This window comes from Eutrema salsugineum, unplaced genomic scaffold (assembly GCF_000478725.1).
Source record: "Eutrema salsugineum unplaced genomic scaffold, Eutsalg1_0 scaffold_3, whole genome shotgun sequence".
Taxonomy (NCBI): domain Eukaryota; kingdom Viridiplantae; phylum Streptophyta; class Magnoliopsida; order Brassicales; family Brassicaceae; genus Eutrema; species Eutrema salsugineum.
In genome coordinates this window covers 5,915,864-5,934,355 of record NW_006256756.1, presented here as the reverse complement: position 1 = coordinate 5,934,355, position 18,492 = coordinate 5,915,864, and the positions used below count along the sequence as shown (strand labels likewise).

At 36.6% G+C, this 18,492-nt stretch overlaps 4 protein-coding genes, 1 long non-coding RNA gene and 1 other non-coding gene across 9 annotated transcripts; 3 read left to right on the top strand and 3 right to left on the bottom strand.

Moving 5' to 3' along the window:
- Positions 1–517: 517 nt before the first annotated feature.
- Positions 518–589, top strand: TRNAC-GCA. Its single transcript has one exon. It is a non-coding gene; the product is annotated as a tRNA-Cys (tRNA).
- An 818-nt stretch (positions 590–1,407) lies between these two features.
- Positions 1,408–2,022, top strand: LOC18014968. Its single transcript, XM_024154256.1, has one exon. It carries the CDS (start codon positions 1,479–1,481, stop codon positions 1,902–1,904), a length of 426 nt encoding a protein of 141 aa, XP_024010024.1. The 5' UTR covers positions 1,408–1,478; the 3' UTR covers positions 1,905–2,022.
- A 228-nt stretch (positions 2,023–2,250) lies between these two features.
- On the bottom strand, positions 2,251–3,724 carry LOC18014746 (RNA polymerase II transcriptional coactivator KELP). The gene is made up of 3 exons (XM_006396927.2): positions 3,230–3,724; positions 3,019–3,124; positions 2,251–2,487 (listed from the first exon to the last, which is right to left on the bottom strand). Exons 1-3 carry the CDS (start codon positions 3,536–3,538, stop codon positions 2,396–2,398), a joined length of 507 nt encoding a protein of 168 aa, XP_006396990.1. The 5' UTR covers positions 3,539–3,724; the 3' UTR covers positions 2,251–2,395.
- A 531-nt stretch (positions 3,725–4,255) lies between these two features.
- Positions 4,256–6,603, bottom strand: LOC18014745 (F-box protein SKIP8). The gene is made up of 4 exons (XM_006396926.2): positions 6,443–6,603; positions 5,984–6,325; positions 5,228–5,424; positions 4,256–4,687 (listed from the first exon to the last, which is right to left on the bottom strand). Exons 2-4 carry the CDS (start codon positions 6,248–6,250, stop codon positions 4,441–4,443), a joined length of 711 nt encoding a protein of 236 aa, XP_006396989.1. The 5' UTR covers positions 6,251–6,325; positions 6,443–6,603; the 3' UTR covers positions 4,256–4,440.
- Positions 6,604–6,979: 376 nt separating this feature from the next.
- Positions 6,980–13,335, bottom strand: LOC18014744 (uncharacterized protein At4g10930). Of its 4 annotated transcripts, none has more exons than XM_024154103.1 (15): positions 13,128–13,335; positions 12,955–13,020; positions 12,635–12,720; positions 12,428–12,518; positions 12,278–12,327; positions 11,961–12,030; positions 11,782–11,891; positions 11,339–11,404; positions 10,651–11,057; positions 10,475–10,543; positions 10,265–10,340; positions 9,105–10,155; positions 8,942–9,016; positions 7,483–8,514; positions 6,980–7,412 (listed from the first exon to the last, which is right to left on the bottom strand). In XM_024154103.1, the coding sequence occupies exons 2-15, from the start codon at positions 13,015–13,017 to the stop codon at positions 7,167–7,169; spliced, it is 3,492 nt and encodes a 1,163-aa protein (XP_024009871.1). In that variant the 5' UTR covers positions 13,018–13,020; positions 13,128–13,335; the 3' UTR covers positions 6,980–7,166. The 4 variants fall into 4 exon arrangements, with proteins under 4 accessions (XP_024009871.1, XP_024009870.1, XP_006396988.2 ...); XM_024154102.1 differs by having other exon boundaries at positions 12,949–13,020; positions 13,128–13,328; XM_006396925.2 differs by having other exon boundaries at positions 10,475–10,516; positions 12,949–13,020; positions 13,128–13,328.
- A 311-nt stretch (positions 13,336–13,646) lies between these two features.
- Positions 13,647–15,419, top strand: LOC112085109. Its single transcript, XR_002898723.1, has 3 exons — positions 13,647–13,712; positions 13,995–14,032; positions 15,305–15,419. It is a non-coding gene; the product is annotated as an uncharacterized LOC112085109 (long non-coding RNA).
- Positions 15,420–18,492: the final 3,073 nt, after the last annotated feature.

Below are 18,492 nucleotides of genomic sequence, written 5' to 3'. Positions count from 1 at the left end.
TTACAGAATTTCAAAATTTATTATGTAAAAAATGTGAAATAAAACGGCATTAAGCCATACATAAAGAAAAAAAAATACTATAAGAGGTTCCAAAGCTCGATGAGACATTTTTCCTATTGGGAGTTAACATGACCAAATAAATATAGTCAACATTGATAATTTTTTATAATTTATATGAAGGTAAAAAATATACATATTTAACAGAAAATTTGTGAAAGTGATTGTCCATATAAACTTTACATGCATCATGCATGACAATAAAATTAATCTACTGAAACGTTTTCTTCGACTTGTATTCCGAATCGAGCTCATGCAGTATTGCCATAAACAAATTAATTTCTCCTTAATTACTTTTATTTATTGTTAATGGTATATCTGTAGACCGTAATCCTCCCTAAAATAAAAACATACTCCTTTCAAAGAACACATGTACATAATCGTTTAGAGTTCAGACATTGATTAATAGATCTAGTAAGTTAATAAGCCATTAAAAGTTAAATCATGGAAAAGGACAAAAGGGTCCATAGCTCAGTGGTAGAGCATTCGACTGCAGATGGAGAGGTCACCGGTTCGAACCCGGTTGGGCCCTTAAAATATTATTTTTCGCCTATTATGAACTCTTTGACTGTCAGCGAGTAGCTTTCTCTCATTTTTTTTCTTTCATTTAACCCGTGAATGATTAATGAAATTTAGGTCACGGGCTCTCTTAAGTCGTGGCTGATAATGATATATTCCTTCCCTACACACAAATAGCAAAAATAAAATTAACATTATCATCCCTAAGCTTTTTTGTTCTTCATGAAAATATCATCCATAACGGACCATACGTTGACAATAAAAAAAGAATTATAACGATAATTATTTCTAAAGTTAATAGCTTATTGGTGCAACTCCAAAACTAATAAACGGAATCAAACACATTATTGGTGCAACCAGCAACCCCACGGGTCATATTAACTATTTGTCCTTAGTGTAAATACGTCTATTTCTTGTATTATTATGATATTTTGTATTATATATATAATATATATATATATGTTACTATGTATACAGGCTTGTATGCATGCACATTTTTTTAGAATTGTGAAGAAAATTCACATTGTATATTCCGAAGATATTCACTCAGCTTCAGACATACACATGCATTATTATCAAAAATGCAACTATGTATATTGATGTCATATTAATATGATTAAATAGAAAAGAAAATAGCGCGAGTGTAAGAGAAAAACAAAAGACAAAATTTTAAAGGATGAGAGGATAAGTATTATACAAACAGCGAGGAGTATCACATGCACTGATTAGAGTGTTAAGAGACAACGCAGAGACTGTTCGATCAATCCTTGTCTGAGAGTTACGTACTCTTCTATTTATAAAAGCCATCATGAACCAGAAGGACTCAAATCAAACTCAAAGTTTCGTTTCGAACTCTCTCTGTGTTCTTTTATTCCTTTGTTTCATTTTTAGTCTCTGTGAAGATGGGGAATTGCTCTCAAAGAGCAGTATCCGACGGTGGTGGTTCAGTTACCGTAATTCAGACAGATTCAAGAAACATCATGGAAGAATATTACAGAAACCGGGGGTGTAGCTCGTTGCCAATAACCAGGGAGAAAACTCTAGGGTACCTTGTTAGACAAGGTACTTTAAGCCCTAGAACAGTTGGGCCAAAGATACAAGTGTCGCCGCAAAGAAGAAACGGAGTTTGGAAAGCGAAAGTGGTGATCGGAAGCAAACAGCTTGAAGAGATTTTGGCGGTTGAAGGCAATACACACGCTTTGATTGATCAGCTCCGGTTTGCTGCAGCTGCAGCTGAAGCTTCTTCAAACTCTGCCTCAGAGATGGTTCGAGGTAGAAGAAACTTATCGTCCGGATCCCGAAAAAACAGTGACACATACTTCTGTTAGGTTTGATGATCACAGATGTTTTCTTTTTTTTTTTTGCGAGATTTCTCATTTCTAATCCTTGTGAGCAAAAAGAGTATATTGTAAAGCAAACCCGTTTCAGAAATGAAAAAGTATACAAAGAGTTGTATCCAATTCAGTTTTTGGTTCTTTTTTTTTTTTATATGCTTTTGTCTCAAGTCCGGATTCGGTTTAGGAAGATTTTCAAAGAAATTTAGGCTTTAGTCGGTTTATAAGTTGGAGGGCTAGTTTGGTTTTCCTTACGGTTTGTTTGGATATATAACAAAGTTAAACGGAATCGGATTGTTTACTTCTGAATTCGTTTTCGATTTTGTTAGAATCAGTTAAATGGATAAGCAAGCATACTACTACTGTGGAAGCACATTACGACCAATTCCGGAAAAAAAAAACGCAGGTACATAAGACAATAACATCGGCACCACTAGATTACGCAGACAATTAACACATGTTTAGAGAGGAGAATCACATGTTCTTCAGACACGAGATTCCATTTTCTTGACAGCTTTTTCGATGTCTGGAATGTTTTCCTTGAACGTTGACCATTGTCCATCTGTTAAGCTTATTCCTGGATACATTATAAAAAAATACATTGTCAAGTTGCTTTTAAGAACAATGGATATCTTTTTTTAATAGTAATTAACCATCAATAGAGCAGATAATATGATGAGTACAAAGTGTAAAGCTATATCTAAACCCAAAGTACGATTCTCATAAGGATATAACCGAATCCTATATCATGAGTCAACAAGAGAATCATCCATGTCATACATACTAAGTCAAATCTGTTCAGGCAAAATGGTTTCCAAATAGCTAGGCTTTCTAGTTTCTAGTATGTACTAAAATGGAACTTGATAAACTCATGCCTATATAAACTCTCAATCCCATTGGCTTCGAAATTCACTTTGATGTAACTCAAAAGTGAACTTTGAAAGGAAATGTTAAATTTTTGGCTCACATTTCACACATAATATGCTAAATGGAAGAAGCAATTCAAACACCCAAGTCAAGAATGTAGCTAAAAGAATTTCCAAAATGAGAGGAGCAATTTCTGGTTTTCCAAACAATTTGTTTTTACAAGAGAGCTTAAAGTATGTACCTTTAGAAGTAGGAAGTTCTTTGCCGTCTTTCTTGTAATACTCTCTAATGGAAACCAAAGTCTTTCCTCGAAACTCCTGAATCGTCACTCTTCTCTTATCCGAAAGCTGACCAAAACCCCACAAAATCGTATAATAAATCAGAAACAAACATTCGACTAAGTATGAATTCGAATTTGAGAAAAGAGTAGTGAACAAAATTTGAAACCGAACCCGGCAAATGATGAGATCGCCGTCATCGTCGAACTCTTTGTTTCCCTTAGGACCTTCCTTAGATCTATCTTCTACTTCTTCATCTTCCTCTTCTTTCTCCGGTTGTTCAGATTCTTTCGATTTCTGCTCTTCGAGGAATGAATCCACGACGAGTCGTACGTATGCCTTGAGAGGTTTCTCTGAGAGATTGATGCCGAGTCTCTCCGAAGCGAGATTACGAACCTTGAACTCCGTCATCTCTGTCATGTCCGATTCACTCAGAATCTCTCGCACCGTTTTCTCGATCTTTTCCTTCGTCTCTGTCTCCATTAGGGTTTTTTTGAGTGAAGGGACTTCTCAGAATGTTTCGTCGGTGTTTGTTTGAAACCGGAGATTAAGCCAAATCGGGTAATCGGAGATTTCCTGGGCTTATTATGTTCTAGTTTCCGTTCAAACGACGCCGTTTCACCGTTTCAGCGATCCTACGTGGCATCCACTATGTCATTCTCGGTGTCGGTACTCGGTACATGTGAAAAATTTGCTTACGTTAACCAAAAATCTTAACCGGAGTAAGCTTCTTCGTGTGACGTGTAAAAAACATGTGAACTCGAAAAGTCGACATCAGTCCTAGGCTCTTGAAGGCGTAACTGCTGAATAGCAGAAATAATGTTGCAGAATAAAATATTCTATGTATAAGTTATTTTTCTGCTTAATGACTTTTATTTTGTATTTTAATTAAGCAAAAACGTATGTTACATTTTATTTTCATTCTACAAAATTTTGTTAATCAAAATCACTTTTAACGCAGTTCCGCAAATTATCAATCCTAGCGCTGTTAAGTCTGTATAAATGGCCTCTATTTAGTTGCAGATTTCAATTGGTTTACGTAAACAAACAATTACTGGATTTAATAGTAAGAGTGTAGCACCTCAATGTACTGAGTCCTGTACAAACTGTTTGCGATACTCTTTGAATCAATTTCTCACCATTGGTTAAATCCCAAAACCCAAATAGAAATTAGCAGGAAAAAAATTAGAGCAACAATTGAAGAGCAACTGTAGAAAAAGCATTCAGTACATCGTTAAAAATCAAATTAATAAACACTATTTTTAATCTAATAAGATTTCCAATACGCAGTTCCTTCTTCCTTATTTTTTAGGTTCCCTTATAAAGGAAACCAAAAAATGAAAAGAAGAGAGGGAAAACAAAACTAAAAATATTAATATCATTCATTAAACCTGTTGATTGACGCCATCGGTGAGCATCACTGAGCTGTGGTGATGAACCATGTGCCACCTCCCATTGTGGAACTCAAACACATTGGTGATGAGGAATGGACCAGCGTCCACATTCAGGTATGCTTTCATGGTGACCCAAGCCATGTCTGTTAGTATCCGACTCCGAACGTTGTGGACCTGAAAGTCAAACCCTTGTTCCCAGTTGAAACAAAGTTCCCAGCTTTGCATCACTTCGTTGTACCTGCACATTTTGAGGAGTCGATTCATACCAATGATCGATCAATCTCGCTTAATGTAAAGATCTCGGGGAAGATGTATCTACTGATCTAAGGCTAAGAATGTAATGGTGTAAAGCAGACTCAAAACTATAGAACCGCATTACCCATTTTTGATACATAGCAAAGGGAAATTGCTGATATAATCTAAATTCTCTTAGAGCTACTGTGGAGTTACCACTGTTAACCATGTATGCTATAGCTGTAAATACTCTTATTATTTTTTTTGCTTTGTCAAACTACACTGTTAACGTGTTGTATACTAGGAACTGCACGAGTGCATTCTAATACTGAGTCCAATGCATTCCGCTAGTATACACAAACTCAAAGAGCACCTAAATGACCCATCTTACACATAATATCGTAAAAGCACATAACCAAAACCGTTACTGAACATGCTAGGTTCACATTAGGGTGACAGAACAAAATGCAGCCGTAACAAAAACGATAAATATTTCATGTATTCCTCAAAAGGAAAAGGAAGGGGAGAAATGTGTAGTTGGTACCCAGAGAAAAGTTCGCCTGAGGCATGGATGCACTTCACATAGTCCGAGTTCAGCCATAATTGAGCCATTTCTTGAAGAGACCTCTCTCTGATGATATTGAAGAATTCGGTATTCACACTAATGATTGCTCTAGTAGCTGCATAGTATGCTTTCCACCCATTGACTGGTGTTACACTAACTTGTTCCAGCGTAAAATCCTAGTAGAAACGAGCAAAAAAAGCAAGACAACGATCAGCAAGTTTGTCCAATAACCACTCTAAGGCAAACATTGGCCAAAAGAGTGAATACAAACTATCATTCATCTAGACCCTCGTGAAGCCGGAAAACGCTAAATAGATATCTTGAATAACGTATCGAGACAGTAAGCATATAAGCCGATATATCATAACGATAGGCTAGCAAATCAACCCATACGTTAGTGGTTGAATACTCTACGCTACAGAAACATGGATAATCAGTACTCTAGCATAACTATCACATGTCACGAGTCCTGAATTTTTGTTCAATAAGTGTTTTAAGATAGTTTACTTATGTGTTAATCTCTCATTCAGCAAAAAGAACTGAAAACAAATAATTCCAATGAGCTTAAAACTGTGTCTCATCTCAAAACTGTCTCTTAAACCAATTTTTGCAAAGAACTAAACCTAGAACCAGAGATACTAAGACAATTGCAAAATCTCCATTCGTAAACTAAAACAAAAGATTGCGATTTACAGAAAACATATGAGAAATGAGTGATAACGGAGTCCAAATTACCTTGTGATAAAGGGCCTTCCAAGCATTATCGTCATTAGCAGCCTTCCTCATCAAGGAGTTCGTCATGGACAAGCGGCAAAGACTGGGATAATCCAAATAACTGAGCGCGTGGGTTGTAATCTCAGGAACCAACTGCTCCATCATGGACACTCCGGGCTTATCATCCGTGAACACCGCCACAACATCGGCTCTCTCTCCTCCGACACCAAGAGGCACGGAATCTGCGTTTCCGTTCACAGTACCGTTCGCTAGCGACGTCGACGGCATAGGTTTATCCAGATTTATATTCCGGTGAGACGCGAAGAGAGCGAAGAGTAGGGAGAAAAACGATTGCGATTGGTACTGCGATTATAAAGGAAAAAGAGAAGCTGATTATGCGACGAGAAGGAGAGAGGAAGTTAGAAGGGATGATTTCCATTGATTAAGGCATGAAAACTTCGTAAAAATGAACATAAATACCTTGAGAAGAAGCTTTGAGAGTGACGGACTTAGGGCTTGTTGGAGTTTCGCGGAGCACTTCTCTTCTTCTGCCGAAACCCTAGAAATTGAATCGGAAATTTTTTTGGCAAGACGAGGAATGGCGATTTGCACAGCTTTTCGTCTCCAACTCCGTAACTGACCATCGCAAAATGTTTATCAATGTGTGTCACTATAGCAAATAGCCTTAAGTTTCAAGGGCATTATAGTAACTGAACACGTAAGTTTTTGTCAAAAATGCGTCATTATAGGAAGTAGCCTTAAGTGCTAAGGACATTTTAATAATTTCAGTAAATACGTAACCGTTTTAAAACTTCTCTCAAGAACCGAGTCGGGTTAGCCCAAGAGGCTTTTTAAAAGCCCAATAGTGCTTCATATTCCTTGTAACACACGCTATTTTCTCTCAAACGATATCGTCTTTTACACTTAGGTATTTGTTGATTATTATCGACGATTTGACTTGCTGGTTTTAGGTTAATCAGTGACCTAATCTGGGAATAATCTGGGAGCAATCTCTAATACAATAAATATATCTTCATATCTTCATATATTTGTTTCAAGACCTCGTAAACAGGTTATGCAATGGCCTGACAGAAGATAGAATCTCCAAAGTTCGTGGAGGAGACAAATAGATAAATAAAAACCTATTTACGTCTTAATACTGAGCTACTTGTTTCCTTCATCATCTTATTTACGCATCTGCTAGTCATTTAGACTTGTCCTTGTCCTTGTGGTGAGCTCCCGAGGAAGAGGAAGCGGCGGTTTCAACATATTGCTCGGCCAGTTTCTTGATCTTGTCGCCTTCTTTGATCAAGAAATTAGCACTCTTGGCTTTGCTGTGATACTTCATCACTTTCTCTGAGGTTTTAGTCACTGCCCATCTGTATTGCTCCACGTTTATCACTCCGCTCTTACACAGTGGTCTGATATGTTCTTTGATGTATGCTTCCACCTAAAAAAAAAGAAACAAAACGGTAATCAAAAAGGGATTTTTACATGAGGAATTTAACAGATTTTATTACCTTCTTGGTGACGGAGTTAGTGAACCCATCAGCTTTGCTTTTCTCTTCTTTCGACGGCTTCTCGCTTGGATTACACTTTTGAATCCTTTTGGGAAGTTTTTTCTCTTGAATGGACGGCTTCTCAAAGTTTGAAGCGATGAATTCTCTGTGCGTGTTGCTCTCGCACTCTGAATCAGGTGCCTTAGCTTGAATACCGTTATCAGCAGATCCTTCAATGAGAGGTTTCTCAACTAGTTTCTCTGTACCAGGTCCGTACAGTTCTTCACATTCAGCTAGAGAAAGGATCTCACCTCCCTCTCCCTCTCCTTCTCCCTCGCCCTCGGCCTCAGGCTCAGGTACAGGCTCCATAGGAACAATGCTCTTCCCGTCTTCTTCGCCATTTCTGATCTCTTTCTGGTTCGCAGTAGTTTCTTCATTCCCCAAGACTTCGGATTGGTTTATAACTTTATCAGGTTGAACAGTGGAGAAAACTACTTTCACCTTAGTCAAACCTTTGTCCGGCAGTGTTTCTGAAGCATTTGTAGCCATCGTAGCACCGATATAGTCTTCCTCATCCAACTCATACTCAAAGTCCCCAAAGATGTCTGTATCAGGAATGGTTCCTGTGTCCAGTACATTATCTGGGCCTACGTCCCTGGCTTTGTCCAAGGAACTGTCTCCATTATGTGGAGGAACTTCCGTTGAATGGGTCGGGCTGTTTGGTGGTGAATCAACAAGACCTGCTGCTCTGAGCGCTTGAAGGATGGCTGGATCTTCTGATTCTTTATCACTGATATCTTCAGTTCCGTTATTAGCCAATGCTGATGAAGAATTTGGTTCTACGGCATTATTTTCCATTGCTTTGCTCTCTGAATGGTGCAGTATTTCTTGTGAGCATAGATTCAGGTACACAACTTTGCAACTTGATTTGTCAGCGATCACTTTCTCGATATTTATAGCATCAGCAACGGCTAGTTCTGTCGCTGCACTTCTTCGAACATCCAGAAGATTTTCTTTCTTCAAGAAATGTTCTGTCAAGCGATATAGTTGCGCCTGCAGCAAGAGTGATTTACTTATGAACAAAAACAAGCACATGCGGTAATAATAATAAAGCTAGCGATTCCACGAGTTGTGATGTTGGTATAGTTTTTCCAGGCAATTCAATAATAGATTAGCCCGAGATCTGCTTCATATATGTAACCGTTATAGAAGCACACATGAAGATGAAGCTAATTGGCAAGCATAAAATCTTACGATTTTGATCTACAAATTTTGGGCCAAAGGAAAATAATCTCACAATCTTATCAAACATAAATTGAAGCAGATCTCTCATAGCTCAACTTATTCTACCTTTAAACCCAGAACTAACAAGAATAACCTCTCCTTCATTGTCTGGAACTCAAGTAACTTATTATGAACATAGAACAAATCAATACCACGAGGAACTAGAATTTAAGTAAAGAAAGAACTAATCACGTACCTGCCTAACTGCAACAGAAACTTTATTATGGCGACTGGTTGCAAGAGCTGGCCTCATATCAGCTGGAAGTTGAGCCTGATAGCAATCATAGAAAGAAACAAGCAACAATCTCAAAACACCAGATTTGTTAAAAGCGAGAAAGCAAAGGCTGAGAATTACACACCAACAATGGATAATTCCCTTTGAGCTCGGGAGAGCCTTCTTTGTCTTCGCTTGAGTTGTTGCCTGCTATAGCTTTCTTCCTTGCAAGAACCTGCAATGCCCATTTCCTTTTGTCTTTCTTCAGATCATCTGACGTCTCCATTATAGACTGTTTGTTTCCCGAGTTTGTTTTTGATAGAGCAGCTTTTGAGCTGCTCCCCTTAGTATCACTGATTTTTGGTAAGGTCTTGTCCGCTTCTGTAGTTTTTGCACTGTTTTGAGAGGTCCCTGATTCTTTTGATGCCGAAAGAGGCTTGATATCATGATTTCTCGGGAACACTGAGGTATCTGCCAAATATAATCGGGAGAGAATAGGATTTGAGGCCTGTGGGGGTTCAGACGAAACGTTTGTTTCGACGTCAGCTGGTTTTTTCTTCAAGAGGCTAAGAACAGACTTCAAAGTCTCAATCTTTTCAGGCTTTCTAGTTTTTATGCACCGATGCTTCCAAAACTCGACTTCACAATCCCGGTGCCATGCAGTTCTCCGCTTCCCATTTGAATCTGCATAAATTTTCTTCGTGAGATTCTCTCGAACTTTTCCTTTCTGCAGCATCAACTTCTTCGCCTTTACTGACAAAGCCGGAATTTTTCTAGGTGTATCATCACTTTTAGGTCCTGCGACAGCAGCTCTGAAGGCAGCCAAGAGTTTTGGATCAAATTGGTTTGTTCTGATGTCTTCCATTGATTTATTACGAACGGCCTCTCTTATTTCTTTCCTTAGTTTCTCAACCAGAACCAGTGACTCTTTATCATCTTCCGGTGTCCTCTTAATCTTCTTTACCCTCAAACCAAGAGCATTCTCTCCTTCTAAAGACTTATCCGTAATATTTGGTCGCATGGGTTTCTTTTTACGCCCAGTTCTTTTGATAATGCTGAATATATCAACAGTCGTATTATTTGAAGGGGATCTGCTCTCCTGGTGAATGGCAGCTTTTTCTTCTATTTCCTCAAGTTTTGGTTCGACAAGTGGTACTGCAATCTCAGCCTTAGTTTCCGAATTGCCATCATTACCACTGGTACAAAAATGCCACAGCGAAATAGCAACCGCTCAAACATTTGACACAAAGCAGAGTAAAGAGGGAATAAGGTACCAAAAAACAATATTTCATCTGTGAAGCTGACCTGCAATCTGTATGCTTTCTCTTTAAGCTGATAACACTAGCAACATCAGAACTGGATATGGCTGTACTGGAAAGAGCTGGAAAGCACATTGCAGCATGTAAGACCATGTTAAACTATGCAGATTCAGGCAATGATCCAATTACATGTGACCATGAAACATGAAAGAAAGCAGAAGGTAAACAGGAGAACAAAGGACAGAATGTTTCTTACATTCTTGAACATTTACAGGTTGACGATCTTTTTCTACAAGTCCTGTACGGGGTACAGTTGCACAAAAGGCTAAATTATCACCCAGCAGCAACAAGGGACAAAGCATGTTGAGAATCTATACGTGTCAAGAAAGTGCAACTAAGCCTTAGTGAAATTTGTATTACAAATCAATATACCTGCGCTATTCTCCACGTGTGCAGCAAACAGTTTCTGATTTGAATCAGATGGTATTTCAGATGATACATCATGAGGTAAGGATTGCGTGAACTCCAGTTTCCCTGGGACATGCTCTGTATTTTTCTTCTCACGACATAATTCCAGATGCGAGCTATCAGGGTCTCCGTCCATCGTAGCTTGAACTGACAAAGTGGTGGTATCACTTGGTTTCATAAGCCACTCGTCTCCTTTGACTGTTGATACGACAAGAGCTGTTTCGCCATCATCGGCAACTGTAACTGAAAAATTTCCTGAGTAAACAGCCTCGACTGAGCATCCGCTAGTTGTCCTCTCAGAATTATCCAGGGGCTGTCTTGTCTCCATAGGTGAAGCATCAGGTTCAAGTGCTTTTTCACTAGAGAGACATCTGTGGAGACAAAGCAAAGGAAGAGACACTTTGACAAGATTGCTGAAAAATATAGAGAAAGGAGGGATAATATGCCTATGTATTAGATATCACTCAGATTAGGTACGCTGTATGTTTTCTAGTTAAACATAAGAGTGGCACGCGGGAAAGATTAAGCAATTCATTAGAAGCTCTCCCATAAAAATATGTATGCCTAATAGGCTAATACTAACAGAGACAATACAATGAAAGTGGCGCTGGATTCAACAATCATATATCATCGATACGTGAATGGAACCTACCTCGGACATACCCATGTATCCTCTGATGCAATTTCAAGATCAAACCCCACACAAATTGCATGATACCTGTTAGCACATAGGGCAAAGCAACAGTTAGAAGATAACTATCGTTCATACATCTAAGACCATATAACAATGCTCTAAAGATGAACAATCTAGAACAACATAAAAGGAAGAACATGCACGTCTAAGATTAAAAAGTATCTTTTGTCGTTTACATGTCATATTATAGTGATCGCATTTAAAAACCGGTAGGGCAACTAAGCTTTAAACACAATAATCTTCATTTTAAAGCATAGAAGACGCAAACATTATGGCACTGTACCTACTTAAAGAGCATCAGAAGTTCACCAGTTGATGAACTTCAGTGATCCAACAAAGCAGGTAATACAACCAACATGAGACTTTACACATAAAAAAACAATATCCATGGTAATGATTACCATGTATCACAAGAATCACAAGCAATTGATGTATCGAGGTTGGAATCCCCTCCTATGTAACTGAAGCTGTTACGGATCTTGCAAAGATCTCCATCTAAACAGATAACTGCCTACAAAATGATTAGAAAAGCTTAGCGTACTTTGTAATGGCCAGGAGAACCCATATCTAATATACTTACATTTTCGTCAATATAGTGTGACGGAGAAGAGACGCCGTCAGTCTCCTCCTCAATGCACCAATCTTCATCTCTGCATGTATTTGATAGTTTAGCTTAACGTCAGCAGTTAACAACAGTATTTTCAGCACATACAGTAATCTATGGTACACAACCAACTTTTCAGTCACTTGATCATGTTATGTCATTTAGTATCAATTTATTCACGATAGGCCGTTCATAGATAAAGACAAAGACACCACTTAGATTGTTCAGGCAAGTAAAGTTCATCACAGTAGCAAACACGAGAAAAACAAAAAATAAAACCATGAGTATAGTACCCTGATAACGAAGCCTCATCAACCTTGCTGCTTTCACCTGAATCATTCACCTTCAAAATTAAAACCGAAAACTCATTACCTAATCCAAGAGCTCCACTTACAAAAATGATGAGATATGTCCAGATAAGAAACAGGCATGAGATTTCTTACAGGGACACATGTAATCAACTGAAACTCTCTCTGACAGAGAGGGCACAGATTCATAATCGTAGACCAATTATCAATGCATTCAAAGCAGAACCTGAATATTATCAGACATAGACACCAATTATCAGTCTGCTCCTTGACAAACAACTTATTAAGCACAAATCAGGATATAGAAAAAAATAATACTAGAAGAGAAACATAAGCTATTACCAGTGCTGACAACAATCAAGAACACCTCTATCAATGATTATATCCATGCAAATCCCACATCTCTCCCCTTCAATTCCAGCCTCATCCTGTAGAAAGAAACTAAAATCAAAACGAGAACTAATAACGCACAATCACAGTTTGTTAGATGAAATGCTTGATGTATCAGCTTCTGTTCATGATTCAAACTATGAAACTACATATCATTTACACCGGAAACTACAAGTTTCGAGCTCCAGGTTTAAAAAAAAAAAAAGGTGGACCCATAATTAGTTCAACGAAAAGCGAAGAAAATAGCATAGAAAGTCGAACTTTACACTAACATTATGTCCAACTTCAGCAGCTTCGTCTTCAAGCAAATTATTAGCTTCAAAATCGAGCTCCATTTTCTGAAAACAAAAAAAATCGCGGACAAAGTGATCAAAGGTGAAATTGATTCCCTCCGAAGAGGACGAACCGTAACTAAAAATTCAGGTGAAATTTCTTCTGTACCTACCTCGGATCAAAAGACTACGAAACTGAGAGGAAAATCTTAGAACCCAGGGTGAAGAAAAAAAAAAATCTTCGAGGAAATTGAAAAAGGCGAAGCAGCGGAAATAGGAAGGTTTCTCTAACCAAGGGCAAAACGGGAAAAAGGTGTGAAATTTCAGGGAAGGTGAAGATGACGTCACCTCCTAGCCTAGCCAAGAGACTTTTTGAGTTTTTGAGGGTTAAAGGAGAAGAAGCGAAATTACGTCTTGGTCTCGCTGAGGAATAAAATTTTCCGTTTATAAAAACGAAAGATGGACCACACGTGCTTTTTTTATTCACCTTTCTGGGGTCAAATAATATTAACTTTCTGTTTCATGTGGGCCACTTACGCAAATTTACCATTAAATTGAGCCCAACGTTATAAAACTTATCAAAATTAACTTGAATTCAGATATCTTTTTATTTATTTTATTTTTAGCCACGTACTTTCTTTTTATGTCAAAAAGACCCCACAGTTCAGTTTTTTCGTTTTCCGTAATCTACCCAACAACTTTGTTATACTACGGTTCGGTCTGACGCAAGCTCCAATCTCAGCTCAAGCTTCTCTCGCGTAAGCTCTCCTCTCTTAGATAATCTCTTCAGGTTTTTGCTGTTTGGTCACACTTTTCACTTTTCATGTGGTTTTGATATTCAATCTGCTCAATTAATAACTTTTTTAAATGTCCCTTGCAAAGATTCTCTTGTCCATTTCTGGCGTTTTCCTGGAATTTCGATTCTTCTGGTGAAATATTTTTGTGTGATTTTGAACGTGAATCTAGTGGAATATCGTCTAGAGTATTTGATGTGTCTGTTGTTAGTACTCATCTGTTAATGGTGTTTTATCTGTGTTCAGAGAATGACGAGAGGCTGATCTATCAGGCTGTACTACAGGTATTTATCTTCATCTCAAACTTTTTACTTGTGTGCAATTCTCGTCTTAGTTTGCCTTATGTGATTCTAATACTATGTGCAATGCACTTCTCTATTTCATTAGCTTTGTGATCATTGGGCTTTTACATAAACTAATACCCTAGTAGTAGTGAATTGGAGCAATGAATGAATGAAATAGTCTTATTTCTTTTCTAGTTAATAAGAAAGACGTTTGGAAAAAAGAAGAAGAATATCTGTAGCTTCTCTTCATTGTGTGTATAAAGGGATTCTGTCTTTTGTGTGTTTTGTGTTGTGCGCATGTTACATCTCCGGTGAAACATCTCTACATCTCCGGTGCATGTGTGTGTATGTGAAGCACGGGGACGTGTATATGCAGCCGTCTCCCGTATCCGAAACGTCCCGGAGACAGGTACTTCACGGAGACGGCGTCGAAATGTCCCGGATACGTTTCACATAATGTGGGGACGGCAAGCAGAAAACGGGGACGTTATGGAAACGTTAATGAAACGTTTCAGAAACGTTTCTTGTTAATTTTCCTTTTTTACAAAACAACCTAAAGAAAGAAAAGGAAAAAATAAAATACACGTTTAGGGTTTGAGTTATATTTAAGAGATTCATCTTACCTCTTAATTACTACCAAATAACTTTGCCTCTTTTTTACCTATTATTCACGAAAACTAGCAAGCAAGTCCAAGCACCTCTTACATCTCATACGTCTCTTCACGTTTCACCTAAGTACATCTCTGTACTCTTGTCGCTATTATAGTTATGAATTCTGATGCCTTTTTTATTTTTTTTGTCTCAATTCCATAGATAAACGATAGCATATATATATATATATATATATTAGTAACAATTGTTAATTGATTAGATGATCAACATTAAAAGGAAGTTAATATTAGTTGTTCCGTTGTTCGTATTATTCAATTCCAGAAACAATAACATAAATATATGTGTGACTTGTTTGTGTTGCATAGCATCGATTAGTTTTGTTATTTTATTTGTTGTTGCGCTTTATTTGTTTTCTTCGTTGCTTGTTGTTTGCTTGTTCGTTGAGTTTTTTTTTTTAAACTTTATGCAGTTTGATTAAATGGATCAATCTCAAGGACATAATAATAACGTTGATAGTAGCAACATTGGATCTACTGATACCAACCAAAGTGATGATGCTCCATTATGGAGTTATGAGATCTTAAACTATATGTTTTTATCTATTTTGTTTGTTTCCTTGGCTCTTAACATAATTATATTACATATTTTTGTATATGGCAGATTTTATAGTGAAGCATGGCTAAATGAAGATTCTATAAGAATTGGTCCACATAAAGATGCTGAAATCTCACATGAGAGGATAAAGTGCTTCAAAAGATTGTTTCCCAATACTGATGATCATCTCAAAGTTTTGAACGAGTATGCATTATTCTCGATGAAAGGTGGTTCTTTTGGGGATTTAACATGCATTTCAGCAATGTCTACTATGGAACCCAAACATTGGTGGGCTAACTTTGGTGCCCAAGCTCCTCTCCTCCAGACTTTGGCTTTTAAGTTGCTTGGACAACCTACTTCATCTTCTTGTGCTGAGCGTAATTGGAGCACTTACAAATTTATTCATTCACAAAGAAGAAACAGGTTGGATTCAAGTCGTGCTCAAGATTTGGTTTTCATCCACAATAATCTACGTCTTCTATCAAGGAATAATGATGATGAATATAAAGATGAAAAGACCAAGATGTGGGATGTTGGTGGAGATGGATTTGATTCTACGGAAGATGTAGGGTTTTTGGAGTTTTCTGATCTTTCGCTTGATGAGCCAGATTTTGAAAATTTATTGCTTGACTAACTTATATTAGACATAAGTGTTTTTTTATGTTAAGATTTTAGACAAAGGTGTTTTTTATTATAAGATTTATATGTTACTTTATTTTTATTTATAATTTAAGGTATTATTTCTCATATATTATTTTTGACGTTTCCATGCCGTACCCGTATCCATAAATTTTTATTTTGCCGTTTCCCATCCCCGTTTCCGTCTCCGTTTTTTGTCCCCGTACCCGTCTCAGTGCAGCATATTTATATGTTCATATACATACTCTCTCTGTTTTGTTTATGTTATCTAAATCTGTTTGCTTGGTTTTGTAATTGACTGGTATATTGTTTGTATTTGTAATTGATTGGTACAGTATATTGTTTGTATTTCTAATTTAATATATTGCATGTTTTGATAACTCAACCCGCATAAGACCACAATTATAAAAACACCTAACCCGCCCATCAAATTACCATCTAATATTAATATTTATCAGTTTTCAATCTGTAAAATTTTAGTTTGATTGAATATGATTAAAAAAATACTAAAACATATTTTTTTAATCATATGTATTATTCTAAAAATATTATTTAAATTCCAAATGTTAAATTGAATCTAACCTATATTTAAAAAAATCTAAAGTAATTTAAATTAATATTGATTTTCAGAATTAAATTTAATTACCAAAAATTAAATAGTTTGAATTTTAAATTAAAATAATCTATATTTAAGAAAATTTTTACTTATCTAAATTAATATCGTATTTTTAGATTAATTATATATATATAAATAAAATATGTTTTTTAAGTGATATTACAATAAATTATGATAATTTTAAAACTGCTTCCAAACAAATTTTTATAAAGTTTTAAGAGTATTTGGAAGCAAGCACTAAAAAATATTTTCATTTTAATAGAATAGATATTTGTATCTCCTTGTACAAATCAGTTAAAGAGAAATAAGATACAGTTTCTCTCTATTCTCTCTATTCTTCAATTCTCTCTTCTTTCTTACTCTCTTCCGCATAGATTTTTACAAATAAAGCATCTCCATATCACTCTAGAGGATGTGCCCTTCATCGTGTTCGTTGCTGCACATGGTGATGTTTCTTATGAAACTATATTCCAATTTTCTCTTTTTTTTCAACTTTTAAACTTCCCGACCACTATTCGCATCTATAGGAACATGAGCCTCCTTTACCTCATACACAAACACTCTTCTCCCTCCTTCCTATTACAGGCATTTATTACATCAATTCTCTCATGGAACCTCAAAATGCACGTTGCACTTGCACCTTGTTCTTTGCATTTTATATCCGTCTCACCGAAAGGCTGGTTGGTCCACTTTGTAGCACTGAGTCGTCTTCATTGGTGGCATCTATTTACATGTCAAGGCTCTCTCTAACGTTAATGACTTATCAAATTTATTGTTTTCAAGTTTTATTTGATGTCTTTAAATATAACGGAATTTTATTTGTTGAGTGTCTGTGAACCTAAGGTCATCAGAGTTTTGGAACTCAATGTTCACTGCTAATACAATGTACATGTAGAAACTGCACGCCGAAATAGATAACCAAAAGTTTTTTAACCTATTTAGATGTTTGTGCAGAGTTGCTAAGCAGCCCTAATAACATTTTAATTCAAATGATTATTCAATACTATTGTAAATTAAATAATTTTTTTTACATTTTTAGTACAAAAATAATTTAGTATTATAATATTAAGATTATTTTGATGACTACCCGCTAAGACAACAGGTGGCCAATTTCATATATACTAATAATGACCAATTTGTCTTTTATTAGTTGAAAGAGAATATCAGTGTGTAGAGAAAATAAAAATGGAAAAACAAAACTCAGTCAGTGAAAAATATTTTCTTGCCGTTGGGATTTGAGAAGGTAAGAGAATTTGCTCAAAGAATAAACTAAGACATACATTTTTTTTTTGGACAGAAAATGGAACTGAAGTTACCACAACTATGAAAGAAAATTACTAACTTGAGACACTTTCTTTGTAGTGGATAAATGCTCCTAATTATTTGATAGAATTAAACAAATGACTAAGTTAAAATAATTTATCCCAGATTGTTTGCTGAATTAATAAATGATAAAACAAAATTAAATGTTCGAATAGTTTTTTTTTTTTTTGACATCTGATACGATCATACTCAACGACTTAGCCGATGGTGACTTTCTGCTTGAGAGAGCCAGTCGGGGTCGTCGAGCCCACATGAGAGAAGCAAAGGCCTCGCAAGCGCGCCTTCTTCGCAAGGAAATCAGCACGGAAATTGGAAGCTCGAGGGGCGTTGATAACACCGTATTTTGACCACTTTTATGGATCGTTTTGAAATACTTTTTCTATGTTTATAATTACTTTTAAGTACCTTTATCACGTTTTTCTAGTATTTGTAGTTCCAAGACTCTTTTCAGGAAACTTAGGGAAAAACTTAACAAAATGGATAGAAAACCAGATTTCAGCTCAGAGTCAAACCGTCAGAAGTTCACCCCTGATTGAAGGCCTTTTCACCGTCTGATCCAGCTCAAATTTGGAGACCTTAAAGATGGAAGTATCAGCTTTCCAGTACACTTTACAGCTTGGCAATCCAACGGTTCAATCAAAAGATACGCGAAGAGCAAGATATCCCGTAAACCAGC

Coding starts and splice junctions, on each gene's coding strand:
- LOC18014745 (XM_006396926.2), bottom strand. CDS start 6,250: ATGCCGTCGACGTCGCTAGCGAACGGTACTGTGAACGGAAACGCAGAT. Junction 5,425..5,983: donor GGAAGGCCCTTTATCACAAG/GTAATTTGGACT, acceptor CGTTTCTACTAG/GATTTTACGCTGGAACAAGT. Junction 4,688..5,227: donor TCAGGCGAACTTTTCTCTGG/GTACCAACTACA, acceptor CAAAATGTGCAG/GTACAACGAAGTGATGCAAA.
- LOC18014746 (XM_006396927.2), bottom strand. CDS start 3,538: ATGGAGACAGAGACGAAGGAAAAGATCGAGAAAACGGTGCGAGAGATT. Junction 3,125..3,229: donor GCGATCTCATCATTTGCCGG/GTTCGGTTTCAA, acceptor GGTTTTGGTCAG/CTTTCGGATAAGAGAAGAGT. Junction 2,488..3,018: donor AGAACTTCCTACTTCTAAAG/GTACATACTTTA, acceptor TAATGTATCCAG/GAATAAGCTTAACAGATGGA.
- LOC18014968 (XM_024154256.1), top strand. CDS start 1,479: ATGGGGAATTGCTCTCAAAGAGCAGTATCCGACGGTGGTGGTTCAGTT.
- LOC18014744 (XM_024154102.1), bottom strand. CDS start 13,017: ATGGAGCTCGATTTTGAAGCTAATAATTTGCTTGAAGACGAAGCTGCT. Junction 10,544..10,650: donor ACACGTGGAGAATAGCGCAG/GTATATTGATTT, acceptor GTGATAATTTAG/CCTTTTGTGCAACTGTACCC. Junction 8,515..8,941: donor TTTCTGTTGCAGTTAGGCAG/GTACGTGATTAG, acceptor CTCTTGCTGCAG/GCGCAACTATATCGCTTGAC.